The 18,896-nt window shown below is 41.0% G+C and overlaps 3 protein-coding genes across 3 annotated transcripts; 2 read left to right on the forward strand and 1 right to left on the reverse strand.

Moving 5' to 3' along the window:
- Nucleotides 1-2,805: 2,805 nt before the first annotated feature.
- Nucleotides 2,806-3,908, forward strand: LOC140375961 (immediate early response gene 5-like protein). Its single transcript, XM_072461955.1, has one exon. It carries the CDS (start codon nt 2,966-2,968, stop codon nt 3,839-3,841), a length of 876 nt encoding a protein of 291 aa, XP_072318056.1. The 5' UTR covers nt 2,806-2,965; the 3' UTR covers nt 3,842-3,908.
- A 671-nt stretch (nt 3,909-4,579) lies between these two features.
- Nucleotides 4,580-9,595, forward strand: LOC140375962 (carnitine O-acetyltransferase-like). The gene is made up of 14 exons (XM_072461956.1): nt 4,580-4,753; nt 6,086-6,352; nt 6,455-6,573; nt 7,064-7,117; nt 7,193-7,358; nt 7,474-7,648; nt 7,720-7,895; nt 7,975-8,075; nt 8,172-8,291; nt 8,364-8,486; nt 8,560-8,695; nt 8,767-8,829; nt 8,897-9,034; nt 9,140-9,595. The coding sequence occupies exons 1-14, from the start codon at nt 4,727-4,729 to the stop codon at nt 9,341-9,343; spliced, it is 1,869 nt and encodes a 622-aa protein (XP_072318057.1). The 5' UTR covers nt 4,580-4,726; the 3' UTR covers nt 9,344-9,595.
- A 42-nt stretch (nt 9,596-9,637) lies between these two features.
- Nucleotides 9,638-16,725, reverse strand: adamts13 (ADAM metallopeptidase with thrombospondin type 1 motif, 13). Its single transcript, XM_072461958.1, has 29 exons — nt 16,581-16,725; nt 16,141-16,191; nt 15,944-16,077; nt 15,763-15,846; nt 15,569-15,693; nt 15,351-15,497; nt 15,138-15,272; nt 14,814-14,964; nt 14,598-14,702; nt 14,389-14,528; nt 14,264-14,327; nt 13,953-14,079; nt 13,695-13,843; nt 13,480-13,600; nt 13,302-13,382; nt 13,057-13,238; nt 12,837-12,993; nt 12,646-12,772; nt 12,399-12,578; nt 12,125-12,323; nt 11,955-12,057; nt 11,742-11,871; nt 11,491-11,667; nt 11,205-11,409; nt 10,751-11,084; nt 10,529-10,672; nt 10,256-10,435; nt 9,958-10,133; nt 9,638-9,865 (listed from the first exon to the last, which is right to left on the reverse strand). The coding sequence occupies exons 1-29, from the start codon at nt 16,666-16,668 to the stop codon at nt 9,710-9,712; spliced, it is 4,152 nt and encodes a 1,383-aa protein (XP_072318059.1). The 5' UTR covers nt 16,669-16,725; the 3' UTR covers nt 9,638-9,709.
- Between the last annotated feature and the right edge of the window lie 2,171 nt (nt 16,726-18,896).

An 18,896-nucleotide genomic window follows, 5' to 3' on the forward strand; every position in this document is an offset into this window, starting at 1 on the left:
TTTCTGTTTCTTGCACCACTCCTTCAAATAGGATTAAGTTTTTCTAATTCTTGTGTTTTTTATTTTTACTACTAAAACAGCTGCAGTACATCCAGAACGCTGCTGCTCGGGTCCTGACCAGAACCAGGAAGTACCATCACATTAGTCCTGTTCTCAGGTCTCTGCACTGGCTCCTGTGGCTCAGAGAATAGACTTTAAAGCAGCTCTGCTTGTGTACAAGTCTCTCCATGGCCTAGCACTAAAGTACATCTCGGACATGTTAGTGCCATATGAACCATCTCGGACTCTGAGGACCTCAGGGACCGGCCTCCTGCTGGTGCTAGAGTCAGGACTAAACATGGGCCGGCCTCCTGCTGGTGCCAGAGTCAGGACTAAACATGGGCCGGCCTCCTGCTGGTGCCAGAGTCAGGACTAAACATGGGCCGGCCTCCTGCTTGTGCCAGAGTCAGGACTAAACATGGACCGGCCTCCTGCTGGTGCCAGAGTCAGGACTAAACATGGACCGGCCTCCTGCTGGTGCCAGAGTCAGGACTAAACATGGACCGGCCTCCTGCTGGTGCCAGAGTCAGGACTAAACATGGGGAATCTAGATTTCAACATCATACATCTAAAATCTAAGATAAGATAAGATAAGATAAGATAATCCTTTAATATCCACACAAGGGGAAATTTCGTTGTTACAACGCAGTAGAACAGGAGGAAAGGACAGATTATAAGTTTCAAAACACACTCTTAATAGAATTCTTATGAACAAAACAAAAAACTCTTATTAACAAAACTCCTCTCCTATCTTAATAGGGAATAGAGGGGGGAAATAAAAATAAAATAAAATAGATAATAAATATGGCCCTGCGACAAGTTGGCCACTGTCCAGGATGTACCCCGCCTAAGGCCCGAAGTCACTGGGATAGGCTCCAGTCACCCGCGACCCCGAAAGGGAACAAGCGGTAGAAAATGGATGGATGGATGGATAGATAATAAAAATACAAAATAAAGATAAAAATCAGATAATAATAATAAAATAATGATAATAGAATAAAATAAAAATGAAATAAAGTAAAAATAACTAGCACAAGACTAGGTAATACTATTAGCAGGTAAGTAAACCGTATAAAAAACAAAATAGAACACTCTTATTTACAGGTATTGCACATGGTTGATTCAGTATTGCACATGAATATGATGGTATTGCACATGGTTACATCAGTATTGCACATGTTCAGGGCTAGCAGTGTTTGTTATAAAGTCTGACAGCAGCAGGAAGGAAAGACCTGCGAAACCTTTCCTTCACACAGCGAGGGTGGATCAGTCTCTCTCTGAAGCTGCTCTCCAGAGCGGACAGAGTGTCCTGCAGGGGGTGACACTCATGGTCCAGCATAGATGTGAATTTAGCCAGGACCCTTCTGTCCCCCACTTCCTGGAATGATTTTCCTGAAGATGTGAGACTAGGTGTACTCTTTATGTTTTTGTATTGCTTTTAAAATGTAAATGCAGTAATCTGCTTATTCTGAAAGTTCGTTCTTCCCTTTGCTTTGTTAAATCCACACGTCAGTTGCACAATAGGACAAGTGTGTGGGAAAAAGAGTGTGTGTGAGACAATATGTAAGACAATATGACAATTTTACCCAAAACTCTGATCATCACATCACGATTGTTGGAAGAGCGTTCTAACAATAACCAGCACTGGCACCATGATGTTTTGGATTTTGAATTAAATAAATTCAAAATCCAAACAGGCACCAACGATTTTAAATAATATTGACTGAACCTGAAGGAGTTGTATGTTGTATTTTGGTTTGTTGTAATATATGCTTGCTACAAAGAGATGAGCTGTTCATCTGATTTAGAGACTTGAGTAACTCAAGAATATTCTTGAGAGTAATGGGTTTAAAATTATTATCCTACAACATATTTCACTTTTAGAATTCACTGTTCTGATACTTTAAATAGAGTTTTGGCAAAAATGTGCATGGGTTTACCCACAGTTTATCTAGTGAAATGCATTGCAATAATAATATTACTAGAACCACAATGAAATGCCCTGCCTTGATTTAAAAGGCAACATCAAAATAACACAATTATGATATATAAATCACAATATATTTATTGAGTGTGGTAAGATCATATCACCATGACTCATCATAATCACAATACCACTATTCCATAAATTAAGTGGGATTGTAAATTAATACCAGAGCTCCATGACCATATAGTGCCTGTCCTCCTGATTCACCTATTTGGCAGTAAATCAAAGTCCTCTCCAGGTGTTCAGTAGATGTCAGGCAGCTGTGTGTACACACAAACACATGTGGGCCATGGATGACAGATAATCTCTCTATAAAGAGTTTTAACCTTTCCTCCCATGAGCATAGAAGATAGTTCCACAGGAGAAATAACTTGTGGAATATTGACATGAAAAATATTCACAAGGATTTTGCTAATTGCTCTGTATGTTTTTGAATGAATTTCATTCTGTATTTGAGCATGAACATATCATAAACTATTATGTTTTATAAGTAAAGTGTAGCATATTGAAATACCCACCCTAAATAATCCTCACAAACATCATCCTGTAACAACATGTACAGTGACTATCTTCCATCTATTCTGTTTCATCCGGACACTATGATTTAAGTAAGAATAAATGGCTGTGGTATTTTCCCTGGCATATAGCTGTGGGGACGCGGTGAAATGCAGCATGTCCGCTCTTACTGCATTCTCAATGAGGCTCGTAGTGAGATTTGCGTATAACAGATGCACCGCCTTCTCCCCATTGGACAGCGTGTGTGTGAGGGCGTGGCAAGGGAAAGATGAGAGTTGCAAATCCATGCCCTTACTGGGAAGACATGGAGCGCTATGGACACAGTCTGCTCGAATCCAGGCGGAATCTCAACTCAAGATATTCATGTTTCTGTAAATAGGGAAGAAACCTTCTGTCAAATAGAAAAGGGTGGCCCGCCACAGAATGGAGTGTGCTTTTGACGCACAAAACCTGATCTCTATGTCGTTGAGAAAAATCCAGAGCTCCAGGACGCAGAGAGGAGGCATCAAGCTCCACAAGAACTTACTGGTAACGTACGTACTGAGAAACGCCAGGCAGTTTTATATGAGCAAAAACTTGTCGCAGACGCAGAGGACGCAGCACTACGAGGACGTGTCCGCAGAGCGAGAGAGACAAGAATATCTTCACATTTCCGGGAGCTTTAAGGAGTTGTCTGATGACTTCTACTGCAACTTTACTGATGTTGAGTCGGGCACTTGGCACTGCGGAGCGCACCAGTCCAACGAGCCGTCTGCAGAAGTGGCGCACCAAGACGCATCAGCCTGCGTGACGCTCTCACAAAGTGACTCTGACCTCATGGTAACTGAAGCCTGTTGGAGTTGTGTGGAGAAATCCGCGTGGGAGTTACCTGTCCCAAACACAACCAACCAAAAGACTGTCCTGGATCTGGACACGCATGTGGTGACTACTGTCACCAACGGATACTTCCACTCAGACTGTTGCGCGCAGCCCAAACAGCCGCAGGGCGCGCACTACTACGCAAAGAAGCGAAGAATAGACACAAGTTATTATATTGTTGATCCAGAGTTTTATTTGCCAGATTATGGGCCAGTGCCGTTCAAAAGAATGAGGACTGACGAAGACTCGGGTGCGGACTCAGATCAATTGGACTCCTCAAATATTTCCAACCTGATTTCAGTGCTGGGTTCTGGTGGACTCTCTGAGTTTGTGAGTAGGCAGAACACGGACCTTGAGCAGATCATTGCCTCTCAAACTATTTGTTTAAAGCAGACTTTGTTAAAAGGTCGCCGTTGGACGAGAGCAATTGAAGCATTTTGATATGTATATATCATTTTTCTTTGTATTCTTTATTTCAATGCTTTTAAATAAATAATGACACATGCAAGCTCTGTTCTGCTCTTTCTAATTATTGTTGCTCCAATATAAAACTAACTATCATGCACCACCTCATCAGCCCCCACTGGCCCTCATTCTGCCGGCTCTTTTGCGTCTTTTCCTCTCTTGCTGCTGATGTGTTTTAGAAGAAAAGGCCAACTAAAATGAATAATTTCTGAAGCAGTTTCTTTGGCGCGGTGTTGGAAGAGCGCCATCATGTGGCCATTAGAGATTGTGCTGCTAACGCTACACCAGCAAGATCATTATTTCTTTGTAAATAGGTCTTCATAATTTATACAACATTTTGCGTCCAATCATTAATAAAACAGCACGTTGTGAGATCATTTATGCACTGACTTTAAAACTACCATGCTTTTGTGTGTGGATTATACCTGTATGTAGACGTTCAGAGGATTAATGGGTGTGCACATTTTATTTAATCATAGTATCAGTGTTGTTTTGTAAGATGCCTGTTACTTCAACACATCCACATACATATCACATGAATCAGGCCTACACTCACAGGAATGCCTGCATAAAGCCTCATCTCACAGATCTGGATGAATAGGTCAACTTTAAGTCATTTCATATGAGTTTTCCCGTACATTCTCCTCAGTCAGAGTTAAAGAGCACAGCCTCTCAAACCCCTAAAGTTTGCGTTGAAGAGCGTGCGGAGCGCGTCTGTGTCAGTGTCAGTGACCGAGGGGGCGGTGCAGGCGGACAGCTGAAACTAGAGGTGCGCAGTGTGTCCTTGAGACATGACTGCGGGACATTTTCTCATCTATATTCCCCGGACAGGCAAAGACTTGAACGCATCTATGTGACAACATGTTTGGGGTATTTGTCAGAACTGTGGTGAGTGCATTAAGTCTGGGACCGTTTTATTTATTACTGCGTAAGAGCAAATGTTGTTGACACTTGCTACATGCGCAACGCGACAGCGCCGAGGGGTGGGACTAGCTAGCAGTCTTACGACTATAGTTTACACTTATAGTCATGCCACTTATTTTGTATTCATCTAGTACAAGGTTGAATCGTGGCATTTCATGATAGTGTGTTTCAAAAGCGGGTTTGTTTACTAGCATGATTATACTAGCATGATTATACTAGCATGATTATACTAGCATGTTTATACTGGCATGTTTATTGCACACAGTATTCAAGGTGACCACGGGTCGTTGCATCACCACTAACTTTTTATTTGCGACATTCGTGTGTTAAACTGATTATTGAATAGATCCATGGTGCTAACACATGTTGTTTGAGGCACTGTTTGATACATAATATCTAAGCCCTGACGCAATAAACATACAATAAATTATTACGTTTTATTTTGAAAATCCCGGAAGTGACTTGCAACTTTTTGACAGTGTCCATAGCCAGACCCAAATCTGATCATTACCTGATCTCTGGAGTTATCAGATCATTGAAATGACATATAAGTAGTTAAATCTGATGAGAGTAATCTGATTTGTGTGCATACCTGTGCCTGGAGAAATTGCTAAAGAGTTATTTTGAAATTCATTGTACTTTGTAAATAGAAGGTAATCAGATTTCTCTTGACCTTGTAAACACACAGCAATAATCATTATACTACCTATAATACAATAAGATAACCCAATAATTCGATCTGATTTTGTGAGTATCTACATGCACTAGAGAAATCTGATAATCAACTACATGTGGTGACATGTGTCAGTGAATGTGTAACTGTTGTATTTTAAAGACAACATGTTTTAAAATGTAAGTTTCAATCTCTATATTTCAGCTTAAGCTTTATTTATTGTTTTGGCCACATTAGTTTGGTCGTTTTGCATACTTTTCCTGCACGGGTGTGAACAAACAGAAAGAAATCTGTTTACATATCGTTTCAATTATCTGTTATATATTAAGTGCAGAAATCAGATAATGATCAGATTTATTATGTAAACATAGCCAGTGTCATTCCAAAGGTTCAGCAACAACCTTCTATTTATAGAATAGCTCAGCCTGCACCAAAGTACCTAAACAAATTGTCTGCTGGTTGCTCAGTTGTTATTGGCGTCAATGTCACAGGCTAGTATTTGTGGGAAAAGGTAACTCTAATATAGATCATTCAAAAGGGTAAATGCAATTCATAACACATCCTATCAAATGTGCATGAAGAATGACATGGCATTTGTTTCTAAAATGACCTACATTTTGCAGCTGCGGCCCAGTGTGAAGCCATGTCACCTTGTGAGACCTATCACACAGCGTTCAGAAAGGTCTATATCCCACCAAGACAGTTTGCCAAAACAACCAGTGCCACCCCTAAAACAAACCTGTGAGCGCTATCTAGCGTCTTTGGAGCCAATCGTGAGTGAAGAAGAACTTGGACATACTCGCAAACTCATAGATGAATTCCTGAAAGGTGGTGTTGGCGAACGTATACAAAAAGGCCTGGAGCGACGAGCGCGTAAAACAGAAAACTGGGTAGATACATGACTATACATTTCACTATTTTCTAAATGAAAAACTGTTAGTTAGTCTTGGTCAAGGTTGTAATGTAATTATAATAACATGATTTTTCTCCAGCTTTCAGAATGGTGGATGCAGTCAGCTTATCTAGACTGCCGTATGCCAGTGGCAGTTTACACCAGTCCTGGCGTTGTGCTGCCCCGGATGCATTTCCAAGATCGCCAAGGACAGATGAGGTAGAAATGCACAAAAGCATCAGTGTCAGTGGCAGATAGGCAGCCTATGAATTATGTATTCATTATTTGTTCACACCATGGTAACTGCACTTGTAAGTGTATTGATTTACAAGGACTTATAAAAGTAATATACTTTATGTTGAAGGGCAATACAAACAAGCTAAAATGAACCTGGTATCTGAGAACAACCTTTACTCAGGGTTCCCCTCTTTGTGGCTCAAGCTATTTAAAGCTCCTAGCTCTCATAGCTTCGTTCAGCCGTTTATAAATACTGTGACCCGGGGGACATGCAGTGAACACAACCCAATGGAGAACAGTAGTAGTACAATAAATCAAGCACTGCACTTTTAAGATTCTGATCTACTGGAGGCTTCAGTCTCTTGGCCTGTGGTGCTGTGAGATCTGGGGCTTATAAATGCCACTTGAAGTTATCTGCAAGCACTGAAGATGTTTGTCAAATGTTTATAACACTGTTGCATCTTTTCTGCAGGTTTGCTGCCAAACTTATAGCTGGAGTCCTTGACTTCAAAAAGTTGATTGACACGTGAGTTACTCTTCTGTTTTACAGTCTTTACAGTTATATACCATTTCTCTTAAGAATGTATTTATTGTCTTTTAGCAATTTATTGCCTACGGAATATTTAAGTAACATGCCGCTGTGTATGGACCAGTATTACCAGATCCTGTCATCATGCCGGATACCTGGACCTAAGCGAGATACTGTTGTCAATTACGCCAAAGGGAATATGCCACCTACACACATCACTGTGGTGCACAATTTCCAGGTACCCAAGGTGGCACAGTTGCTCTTTCAACCCCAGCTATTTGTTCAAAATACGTTACTTGTTACGTCCTATAGTTTTTTCTGTTGAATAGTTCTGACCTGATTTCGTTCCCCAGTTCTTTGTGTTGGATGTGTACAACAGCGATGGCACGCCGCTGACGGTGGACCAGATTTACATGCAACTGGAAAAAATCTGGAACTCCTCCTTACAGACAAACAAGGAACCCATTGGTGTCCTAACATCACAGCACCGCAACACGTGGGGAAAAGCCTATAACAATCTTATTAAGGGTATGTTAAAACATTAAAGGTTTAGAAATATAAGAATAGAAAGGGGTTAACTTATCGTTTGATATTTTCAGATAAGACAAACAAGGATTCTGTTCGTGCCATCCAAAAAAGTATTTTTACAGTTTGTTTGGATGCCCCAATGCCACGAGTGTCGGACGAGCACTACTTAAGCCGAGTAGCTGCTCAGATGCTGCATGGAGGAGGGCCCCGGAACAGTGGCAATCGCTGGTTTGATAAAACATTACAGGTTGGGTTTTAAAATGTTGCTTTGAAACTCCAACTGTTAAAAAAACCAAATACTAAATGTGCTTCTATGTTATTCTTAGTTTATTGTGGGGGAGGATGGCACATGTGGACTGGTATATGAACACGCACCTGCAGAAGGGCCGCCCATTATTCATCTCATCGATTATGTTGTTAAATTCATGTAAGCATATGTATTACTGACACAATCAAGCACAGTATGTTGCATTTGTATTTGAGATTGATCCTGTTTCTCTTCACAACTCACTGTCATCATCAGGCAGAGGACTGATTTTGTCCGATCTCCCATGGTTCCACTGGTCATGCCTCAGAAACTACGTTTTAACATCTCATCAGAGGTTAAAAGAGACATTGAGAACGCCAAACAAAATATGACTATGTACGTATTACCTATTATGTGTAGGTTAGTGTTTTGATCTAATCTAACTGTGTTTGTTTTACTCTTTACCAGAATGGTACATACCCTAGATGTGAAGGCAATGCTTTTTTCCCATTTTGGAAAAAATGTGCCTAAGCGACACCACCTTAGTCCTGATGGTTTTATGCAAATGGCTTTACAATTGGCCTACTTTAGGTAAGAGCTCAAGTAATCGCTAAGTTCAGCCCAGCTCCTGATATTCATTTGTTGTGCAATATTTACAATGCAGGATGTACAACATTTGTTGCTCTACTTATGAGAGTGCATCTTTACGAATGTTTAAATATGGACGAACAGAAGGCGTCCGTGTAACTACTGTGAACTCTTTGCGGTTTGTTCAGGCCATGGCAGAACCAGCCAAACAGGTACTTTTAAAAGCTTTTACAGCTAATCAGATAAACAATATTGTCTTTCTGACAATGCATTTGGCCCTCAGAAATCAGAGAAACAGGCACTGCTGCGGAATGCTGTCCAGACTCATAAAGAAAACACATACAATGTAAGTACAGCTGTCATAGTTAATTGTCATGTTATGCAGAAAATAAATTGCATGTATTATCTTTTAGGCAATCCATGGTCAAGGCATAGACAGGCATCTGCTTGGAATGAAAATGCAGAGTATTGAGGATCTTACCTCCATGCCAGAGTTATTTATGGACACTTCCTATGCTGTAGCACAACATTATAATCTATACACCAGTCAGGTAATGTGCTGAGTATAGCCCCCTGTGAGAACAGTGTAAATAATTACAGGGTGTCTTATTTGTTTGTTTGAATATTTGTCTTCATCTCTCCCTCTCACTGTCTAGGTTGGCTCTAAGACAGACTGTGTGATGTGCTTTGGTCCGATGGTGCCAGATGGCTACGGAGTGTGTTACAATCCCATGGATGAGCACATCAACATCGCCATCACAGCCTTCAACAGCTGTGAGGACACTAACGCTGCCAAGTTTTCCTGTGCCCTAGAAGAGGCTCTGTTGGACATGAGAGCCCTTCTGGAGGATGCAGCTTGAGCCAACAGTGATCCCACTATAGTCCAATGCAGTGTTGTCCTCCCCAGCTGGACGGGAGCTGGGATTTACAAGTGCCACAGTTGTGGAGATAAGCCTTGCTTTCACATCGAATGTGTGTGTGGTTGTTGAAAATCTATTGAACTGCTTTTAGGATGTTATTGTGCAGTTGTTAAACAAGTGTGTGCTGTAAATTGTATATTTTAATATATTGTTTAAATTGTATAAAATTATATAAACTTTTTTTTAATATATTTTTTTCTTGTTACAGTTTTTTCTCTTGCCATCTGTCACATGCATTTATTTATGACTACAAAACGCAGTAATCTTTTCAGACTGTATGCAAACAGTATTTCAAAATGTTCAACTTTATAACCTTATAAAAGAATATTCAGCTCTAAAGGTCCCTCTGAAAGTCAGATAGTCCCCATGAAATTCCACTTCTGCCATGTTTCCAGAAGAGTGCCACACAAACAACTGTTGCCCCCTGAACACATGGGTCTTCAGGAGGTCCATGTCCCTGATCTGGGCAGAAGACACAACTCACGGTCACTTTATTTTTTCTATTTTTCTACTTAAATGCGAAACATGCAGTATGCGAGAGCACTTATTTGTACCATTATATATGAAGACTGTGAGTTGGTGGAATTGAATACTAATCCCATGTATTTTGCCTGAATCCTGATTCTTACTGAGGGAGGAGCATTGATAAGGACTCGGCATGTCTGGTTGATGTTCAAAGTGGTGGGATTCTCAAATATTCCAACAGGAGCAAACAGCTGCATGTCACAAACTGCAGGCAACAGAATTACATGACCGATGGTAAGTAAATAACAATATAAGCTTCTTAATCACATAATAATACTGTGCCTTTTAAAATCCAAGCTCTAAGCCTGACAAAGCTGAGTATTTTACCTTTATGGTGGCTCCTCTTTATGTTTTTCTGTGACTTGTATTTGAGAATCACTCCATTTCCCTTCGTGAGTAAATTCTGACGTACCAAGAGGACATTAGTTCTGGTAGTCAATGCACTACCAGCAACCTGTCCGCACTTCCTCACAAATGACAAACGATCAAAAAAGGCCACATACTCCCCTGTAGAAAAATGTAGTATATTAGTATAGTACATTCAATTTACACAGCCATAGTTAACACATTATCTCAAGTTAACAAGTATCCCATGCTCACTTTTACTGCAGTTTAGGGAGCTTGATTCCACTTTAATGTGAATGACTTCATCCAAAGGTCTACCTACTGAGACCATACAACGGCTGGTTGCATTGCTGAGGTCTATTGTTCCTGATTCCTCCAACAGTAAACTCCCACATATGCCTTTGGATGAAAATGCAATGTAAAAATAGTATAACTTTTGTTTTCTTACATATTAGACATGTTAAAATGCTTACTAACTAGATGTGGGTGCTTGGGCAGTTGGAGAGGTCAAAGGAGCCACTGCATCTGCTGTATGTTTATGATCTCTGCGATGATGATGTGGTGCTTCTTTGAGGCTCACAGTAGGAGAGGGGAGTGGTCCTTCTGTGTGGTTACCCAGCATTGAAAGAGTAAATGCTGTGGGACTGACATCAGGCGCGGGTGGCTTGTCTAGGCAGCCCACGTTGCAGCCCTGAATAGTTATAGGTTTGGGCATGTGCATACAGAGCAGAGGGCTGACTGGTTCAGGATTTGAGGGCCCTAAACATGACACAGCTCTGGACTGGATCCCATAGCCACAGGTTACAGAACACTGCATTGACAATGTACCAATATTACATAAAGTACAGAATATATATATATATATATATATATATATATATATATATATATATATATATATATATTTTTTTTTTCTTCTATTTATGATTACCTGGGTCCATGGCTTGACTTCCCATCTGAATGAACACAATTGCATGAGACAGGGTACAGTGGTGGCTGGCCTGACGGCAGCATGGCAAGTATTATCTGGCACGGCACTTTCTTTTCCATTAAAAAACTGGACGCACACAACTGTTCTATGAGCTACACCCAATCCACAAGACACAGAGCAGGCTAATGTCTGCAACACTTTCCATCTGGAAACATGAAAGAAGCAACCAGCAAAGTCATTTGAACATGTAACCTTATGCTGAATAAGTTTGAATGATGTATTATACCTAGCTGGGCAGCTGTGGGTGCTGCAAGCCACCACTGCTTTTGGTTTAGGAAAGTCTTGGCACTCTGTATCATCCACCACTACCTCCTCCCTCTCTTTTTCCACAGCACAGTACTGCACTAGGTTGGCTACCCCTCCTCCACATGTCACACTGCAGACTCCGTGCTTGGCGCGCCACCTGGCGGAGAAAATGGGTAAGTGTACAAATCCTGAGGTGTATGTTAATAAATATATCATGGGTTTAATTCTCACATGGCAGGGCATGGGGATGTGTTGCATATTTCAGAATATGGCTGAGGTCTAGTGGAGGCAACGCAGTGGAAGTCTGGCACACCCAGTCGGGTTTGGTGGTCCACACAGGCAAACCACACCTGCAGGGTCCCTACAAAGGCATTAGGCTTTATGTATTTTTTAGTGTTAGTAATTAGTTATTTTACTTGTGAGATTAGTTGCCAATTCACTCGCCATTGCCACAAGTCTTTGAGCACTGGCTGCTGACAGGACTCCACACAAATACAGAAGCTTGCCTTGACCGTGGCATCAAGCCAACCTTTACCCTGGACTGGTCCTGTTTAAGGGCAAAACTCTTCAGAGTAAATACACACTGTTTTCTCTTGATATTCTACTTGCTTTACCTCTGCCTTGGTTTCCCATCCTACTGGGCACACATTTACTACACAGGGAACTATATCAGGTGGGCGATTCTGCTGTATGCAGAGGCTCTCATTCACTTTGATATCGAGTCCACCTTCTATCCAAACACAGAACACATCACGTTTAGCCTCTCCAGGCCCGCACACTGCTGAGCATTTTCCTTGCTCTGAAACATGCCATCTGTTATCAAAATAATTTCCAAAGTGAGTCATTTTAGTAAATAAACCCTATAGCTATTTTGTCTGGTTATTATACCTGGTGGGGCAGTGGTGCATGTTACAATTTTCAACAGCAGGTGGCGCTGTGTCAGGTCCACATTCAGAACCTGGTAGAGACACAAGTTCATCTCCATATACTTGGACACATCTAACCGGGCGGAGTCTCTCCCCTCCACCACACAATGAACTACACGGGCCAAACTCCCCTGTTTCCCACCTACAAAACACATTTATATTCAAATGAATCACTAGTGGGCTGTAAATACTGTAAGTGTAAGGTTTACCTGGGAGGACATTGTGGTTGCTGGCAGGTTGTGTAAAGGTCGGATGGCATAGGTGTACCACAGTGTTGTGTTTTTAGCTGTTCACTGGTGACTTGATCCACACATAAGTAAACATGTTTCTGGAGACCTGCAAGAAGAGCAATTAGTACCATTGCTCAGTCTTTTCTATCCTATGTTTAACAGTATCTTGCCTGATCCACAAGAGACTGAGCAGGGTGTTAAAAACTCAGTCCATCTGCCTTTAGATTGGCTGGTTAATGAAGATCTGTTATGGGTTGGTAGATAACATTTGTAGGTGATGTTTGGGTTTGTTTTTTCCCCATATTCTTTCCCATATTTGCGATAGACCTGCATAAAAACAAATGTTAACACTATGTCAAATCATAACTTTATGGATTATGTGAGCTTAACTTGTATATGTATCTCTTGTTGCACTGGTCCAGGTAAAAGAAGCTCCTCCATCTCTGGTAAAAGGTCAGGGGTCAAGTGAAGATGGTATTGTAAGTGGTTGTCCTCCAGTGGAGAGGGATATGTCATATTCAGAGCCATGTTTCCTTTACCCGAGACAATGTACTGGCCTTGAGCTAGAACAGCTGGTGAAATAAAGAATAGATTATACACGACTCCAAATGAGTAATGCTTGTAGTACTACATACCCATATGTGTGAAGAGTGGTGCCCTGTTTATAACAGAAACTTGGGTGGCATTCACGGGAATGGCCAAAAAGGTAATATACTCTGTAATATTCAGTCATAAAAAGATATGGATGTTTTTAAGACACAGTTCAAATACTATTGAGTATCATCATGTGAAATGTGTGTAACTTATTTATACTTTTTGCCAGGCCATCAGTGAAGTAGCCAGAGGTTAAAGTGCAGGACGATCCATCTCCGCCACACACTCCACAGTCGTCACGTACTTTTTCAGAGAGTAGAACGCCATCACAGCCAAAGAGCTTCCTCAAGACAAAAACAGCTGATTTCAAAACTGCAGCTGCAAAGTGGTTCACACGTGATGTAGTTTACTGTGTTGTGTATGGTCATGTCTACCTGGCATTTCCCTTTTAGACAGGCCGCTATGGAGCCTATGGGAAGTGGGCTGTCTAATTCACAGCGAGTCCCATCTACAAACTGAGACCCACGACTGACTATGAAGTTTTCTCCCTCTGACTGGCACATATACTTGCACTGATCATTTCCTGAAAAGTGAACCCGAACACACACATACTACTTCACATGTAACATTCACTGAGCATAAACTATATCTGCATTCATCTGTGTATTTTATCTATTTCCATTTAGACCTACCTTTTTCAATGCCAATAGCAGGAGTCCAGGTGTAGAAAGATGCTGTGTTTTCCTGAAGGTAAAGTGGCTGGAGGTCTGTATGGGAACACTGCTCTGCCATAAAATCCAGCTGGGTGTGCTCACATGGCTACAACAACATCAGTGCAGAGGCTATAATTTAATGTATATATGACCATAAATTAATGTTTTTTTCATTGATAAAACATAACATGTGGTTTTAGGGATTGATCTTTAAACATGACCTCAGTGATTCACTCTTAAAGTGCGGTAAATGTACTGTGGCTCTGCAAACATGACTAGTTCAAACCTACTTTCTGGTGACAAAGTTCAGCTTGTATTTCCAGGCCTACACACTGATGCCCTCCAAATGCAGGTCTGAAAATAAGGTTATGTAAGTTAGATTGACGTACCCTGGCATTTGCACCCTGTTACTCACTTTGGGTTATTGCATGTTCTTGTCCGATGAGTGACTCCTCCACCACATGTCCGTGAGCAGTGGGAGAAGTCAGACCAGCTGGACCAGGATCCATGCACCAGCACCTCATCAGGTGACACACAGCGGCCCTTTAAACACCACTGTAGGAAGGCACAGATGTTTAATACCGTACATTAGTCCAAGTTATTTGATTTAGGATAGAGTTGCACCTGATTAGGGCCACACTCTGTTCCATCCAATAATGGCACCAGCAAGCGCTTGCAGAAGCTGTCATTATGGGAATCAACATGACACGACAAAACACGACACGGGGGCTGAAAAAAGAAAATCAATATGCACTGTAATAATTGCAAAAATGAATTGCACAAAAGTACTTTTTGATATGACATGCCACCTGGTGGTATAACACTGTATTGCCATCTTACTAAATCTGTACTGTTGAAAGTGCAGGCTCTGGCTGTTTTACCAAAGGCGATTTGACACTGCTCATTGACTTCATAATACAGGCCAGGCCTCGAGTCCTGTAGAGAGCCTCCTAGAACAGGCAGGTCTTTCACACAGTCAGCCTTCCCCTTACTGGAAACATTCAATCCAACAAAAGCACAGTGAAGCAAAAAGGCTGTGGTGGAAACATATTCTGTTTCCATTACACTAATGAACGATATGAAACATATAATAAACAGGAACATGCAGGTTCTTTGTGAAACTATGATGTGTTTTGCACAGCTGCTCTGACCATGTTTAGCCACCTGAAGGATGTGAGCAGCTGCTGTCTGCTGCATGAGGACCAGGTCAGATCTATGCTGTTATAACCTCCGTCTGAGGCCATCATGAATCCACTTCTGCTGCAGCTGTTTCCCTCACCATCATGGTTGATCCCAAAGCTGGGTGAGAGAAATCTATCATAAATGCTTATTATTCAATATTCGGATGCATATCGTTATTGTTCGACTCACTTTTACCTGTGGCCAATTTCATGAGCAACTGTGATTCCCAGATCAAAGCCGGTGTCCTCTGTAATGAGACAGCTCCAGTCTTCAGTGCAGACCCCGCCCAGCTGTGCCACCCCTCTGACCTGCCTATTCCCATCAGGTAACACCAAGTCATACCTTTTAATGAAAGGGAAAACATTACCATATTCTTTGATTAAGTCTGTACATCTTAACTAGCAGCTATGCACCTGGTGATGTACAGCAGGAGATCAGCGTGGAGAGGGTTTGTGTCATTGGATGGGTGTATCCTCTTCCCCCAGTCACAAACACTTCTTAGGGAAGCGGTGATGTTTGGGGACATTTGAATCTCAGGCTATATAGAAACAGAAACACTTTAGATTTTGAATGCATAATAAAATGTGTAGGATGCAGTGCTACAGACCTCTGGCTCTGTCAGAATAATCATTCTGACCAGGTGCACCCTCATGTTGGCTCCCAGAGAGATGTCTCTCAACAGCTCAGAGGCCTTTGTGGACATTGGTTAATTAGCTTGTAGAGTCACTTTTCAGTCTTTATGGACACAGTGATAAGGTTCAAAACAAAATAGACATTGGTTTTCTTACAATATTGAGGTTGGTAAGGATGTATCTTTCTGTGTCCTGCCTGTGGACATTGTGAACGTCCGGCCCAACCACAACCAAAAGTTCCAAATGGGTCACATCAGGCATTTTAACTGAGCGGTACTGTCGTGTATACGCTGAAAAAATAAGTTACTGTCATCCACATTCATCTATATGAGAGAAAAATGTACCATGCATACCGAAGTCCCCAGATGGAGAAACTGTGGTATTTTGTGTAATGTCCCATTGTACTGCCTGTTACCGAGGCAATAAAAAAACAATAAAGTTAGGTCTGTTCAGATATTGTTAAGTAAAACTAATGAAATGTACACATCATTACAAACAGCATTTTGTAATTATAGAAGCTTAATTGATTTTAACTGTATTACTGAAATAGGTGCGATGTGCATTTAATATTAGGTTCAAACAAAATCCCAAAGAGTTTAAATAGCATACTTAGATCATTGCATTTGATTGCCAACGTAATATACAAATCCAACACAATATTCTGCTTTAATTAATGGCTCTGCAGATTGAAAATACAGGCCGTTTGTATTCCTGACAGGATGACACTGTGTAAAGTTGAAGAGTTCAATGTACTTTGCAGAGATCCAGAGCAGTGGGATCAGTCACGCTGCACTTCCACCTACCTCGTACAATGGAGATGTCATTATAGCTGTGGAGCCAGGCCTCAGCAGCAGCAGACACACCAGGAGCCCAAAACACATACTTCCCCTCTTCCTGTGCGTAGACTGAACCCACTCTGCTGCTCCAACTGGAACAATATGTGAGTGAGTGGGCATGCTTTTTAGGTAAATACAGGGTGCAAAGTTTACTACAAACATCACAGGACTTATTTTCCCTTCTCTATATGATTTACAAAAGAAACAATTTGTATCCTTTATTTTGTGTTGTTATTTACTTCATGACATAAAAGCCTCCAGCAGATAATTGTGTTTTAGAGCTTTGTTTCAATAGAACTAATTAATTCAGTTGGTCCAAAATTGGTGTATTATATTTCTTTACCACCAGGGGGCATTAAAACGCTTGTGTTTGGACTGATGAGCACAAGGAGGGAGCTGAAGCAGGCTCCCTCACTCACCACACGCCTCCAGAGTGGAACAAGTAGCATCCCTTATGTCCAACTATGACACACCTTATCTTATGCTCAGGCGAAGATGAACACAGGCAACACTGTAGGCATACTTTATTTACTTTATTAGCATGTTATAGGGTATTTAATCGACATGCCCTCAGTATTTCTTCAATTCATAAACTAGCAAGCAAGCTATTTGTGTCAAGTGAATGAAGTGAATTAGGCCTACATGACGTGTAGGCAGTTTTTCTTTATGTATGATGTGATCACAGTAGTCACCCCACAGTGTCATGCATTACAATATTATGGGGATTTTTTTCCTTTTCAAATGTCCAGAGTGTCATTACTGATATTTCAGTCTTCATGTTTTCTTCATGTTGGCTGAAGTAAAACAGGACTAAGGACTACAATCTATGAGTTCCTTCTGCTATTTTAGCTGATGCTGCAACAAAGCAATGTTTTTTTGTTTTTTAGAAAAATAACGTATTTTATAATACATTATGACAATATTGTGTGACTTTTTACAATAAGATGACAATATTTTGGTTATTGTTACATCCTAACTTATGATTTGAAGAAACTGCGATAAAATATACATAATACAAACAGCATCTCCCATATCCTGTTCTCAAAATTTGATGTTGCTTGTTTTCTGTTGCTTGTTCCTTAGGGAGAGTATCATTCATCTTCATAAAGATCCAACTGCTTCTAGTCTTTGTAAATCAACACTAGGCCCACTGCTGCTTTGAGACCTCACTGGCCCTCAGGATTTAACAAGCATAAAAGAGTGTAAGAACTGTCTTTGGCCATGTCATCTCAGGCAAGAGATGAGGCTGCATATTTATGATGTCTTAAATTATAGATCCTCCTCCATATGGGATCCTCAAGTGGGCACCACAGATAAAGGCTCAGGAAAATGGGGTTACTGAATGGGTAGATAGATTATTTCTCCGAGTTATACTTTTCTTCATTGTGCCAAAGCAAGACAGGTGTCTGTTGATTTGTAAAACATTTCCAAAATCGGGAAAGATCACACATTGTGAAGGAACATTACAGATAATAGCAATCTTTGATTAAATAAATGGGGTGTGTCAGAAAAGAAGAGCAAACCTTTTGTGAAAGTTTATCAGGCACAGAGATCTTTACATATATTTAGTGTATTCAACAATTTCCCTTTCAGCCAAAATCCATACGCAAATCACAGCACTGCAAAGCGTCACTGTAGAGCAGCAGGGAAGTCCATGGAATCACACATTAACAATTGTTGGAGTATAATTTAGCAATGTCACTCCCGCGTCACATTATCATGTGGGGTTGCTGTAGTCCTTGTCCTAAAAGGTTCTGGTTATTCTGTGTTGCATTTATATTTCTCTCTCTCTCAGTATCGGAGTTCTTGGTTCTCACCTTTCTTTCGTGACTCAGTGTCATCCACTTTTGTGCAATGTTTTCTGACTATTTTTTAACTGCCAACCTGATGGACCAGATGACTCAAAGTTACAGCAGACGTCTGTTCCAAACATCTTCAAATAGCCTATAGAGGTGATGTTCAGAGTTTATAAGTTAAATTATCATTTTGGTGCTTCAGTTATTGATTTACTGTTAAATGTCATTATGCTGACAGTTCACTTTTGTAGAATTACTGTTGAAAATATGAACAGTGCAATACAGTGGGGCAGCAGTGGCTCTAGTGCATTCTGTCTTTGTGTCCTTAGACACCTACATCTGTGCATGAGTAATTGGTTGAGGGGCGAATGGCACAGATTGCCAGCCTTGCTTCCTTCAGTCTGCCCCAGGACAGCCCCACTGAGTGTACAGTAAATTAATAATGCACTGAAAAACTAATTGTTTGATTGGTTTATT

The sequence above is a fragment of the Eucyclogobius newberryi genome, unplaced genomic scaffold (genome assembly GCF_026437365.1).
Source record: "Eucyclogobius newberryi isolate DKJ021-1_F unplaced genomic scaffold, fEucNew1.0.hap1 SCAF_359, whole genome shotgun sequence".
NCBI lineage: Eukaryota > Metazoa > Chordata > Actinopteri > Gobiiformes > Gobiidae > Eucyclogobius > Eucyclogobius newberryi.

Coding starts and splice junctions, on each gene's coding strand:
- LOC140375962 (XM_072461956.1), top strand. CDS start 4,727: ATGTTTGGGGTATTTGTCAGAACTGTG. Junction 7,118..7,192: donor TTCAAAAAGTTGATTGACAC/GTGAGTTACTCT, acceptor ATTGTCTTTTAG/CAATTTATTGCCTACGGAAT. Junction 7,896..7,974: donor GGTTTGATAAAACATTACAG/GTTGGGTTTTAA, acceptor TGTTATTCTTAG/TTTATTGTGGGGGAGGATGG.
- adamts13 (XM_072461958.1), bottom strand. CDS start 16,668: ATGTGTTTTGGGCTCCTGGTGTGTCTGCTGCTGCTGAGGCCTGGCTCC. Junction 16,078..16,140: donor TTCTCCATCTGGGGACTTCG/GTATGCATGGTA, acceptor TTATTTTTTCAG/CGTATACACGACAGTACCGC. Junction 12,324..12,398: donor ATGCACCACTGCCCCACCAG/GTATAATAACCA, acceptor TTTTGATAACAG/ATGGCATGTTTCAGAGCAAG.
- LOC140375961 (XM_072461955.1), top strand. CDS start 2,966: ATGGAGTGTGCTTTTGACGCACAAAACCTGATCTCTATGTCGTTGAGA.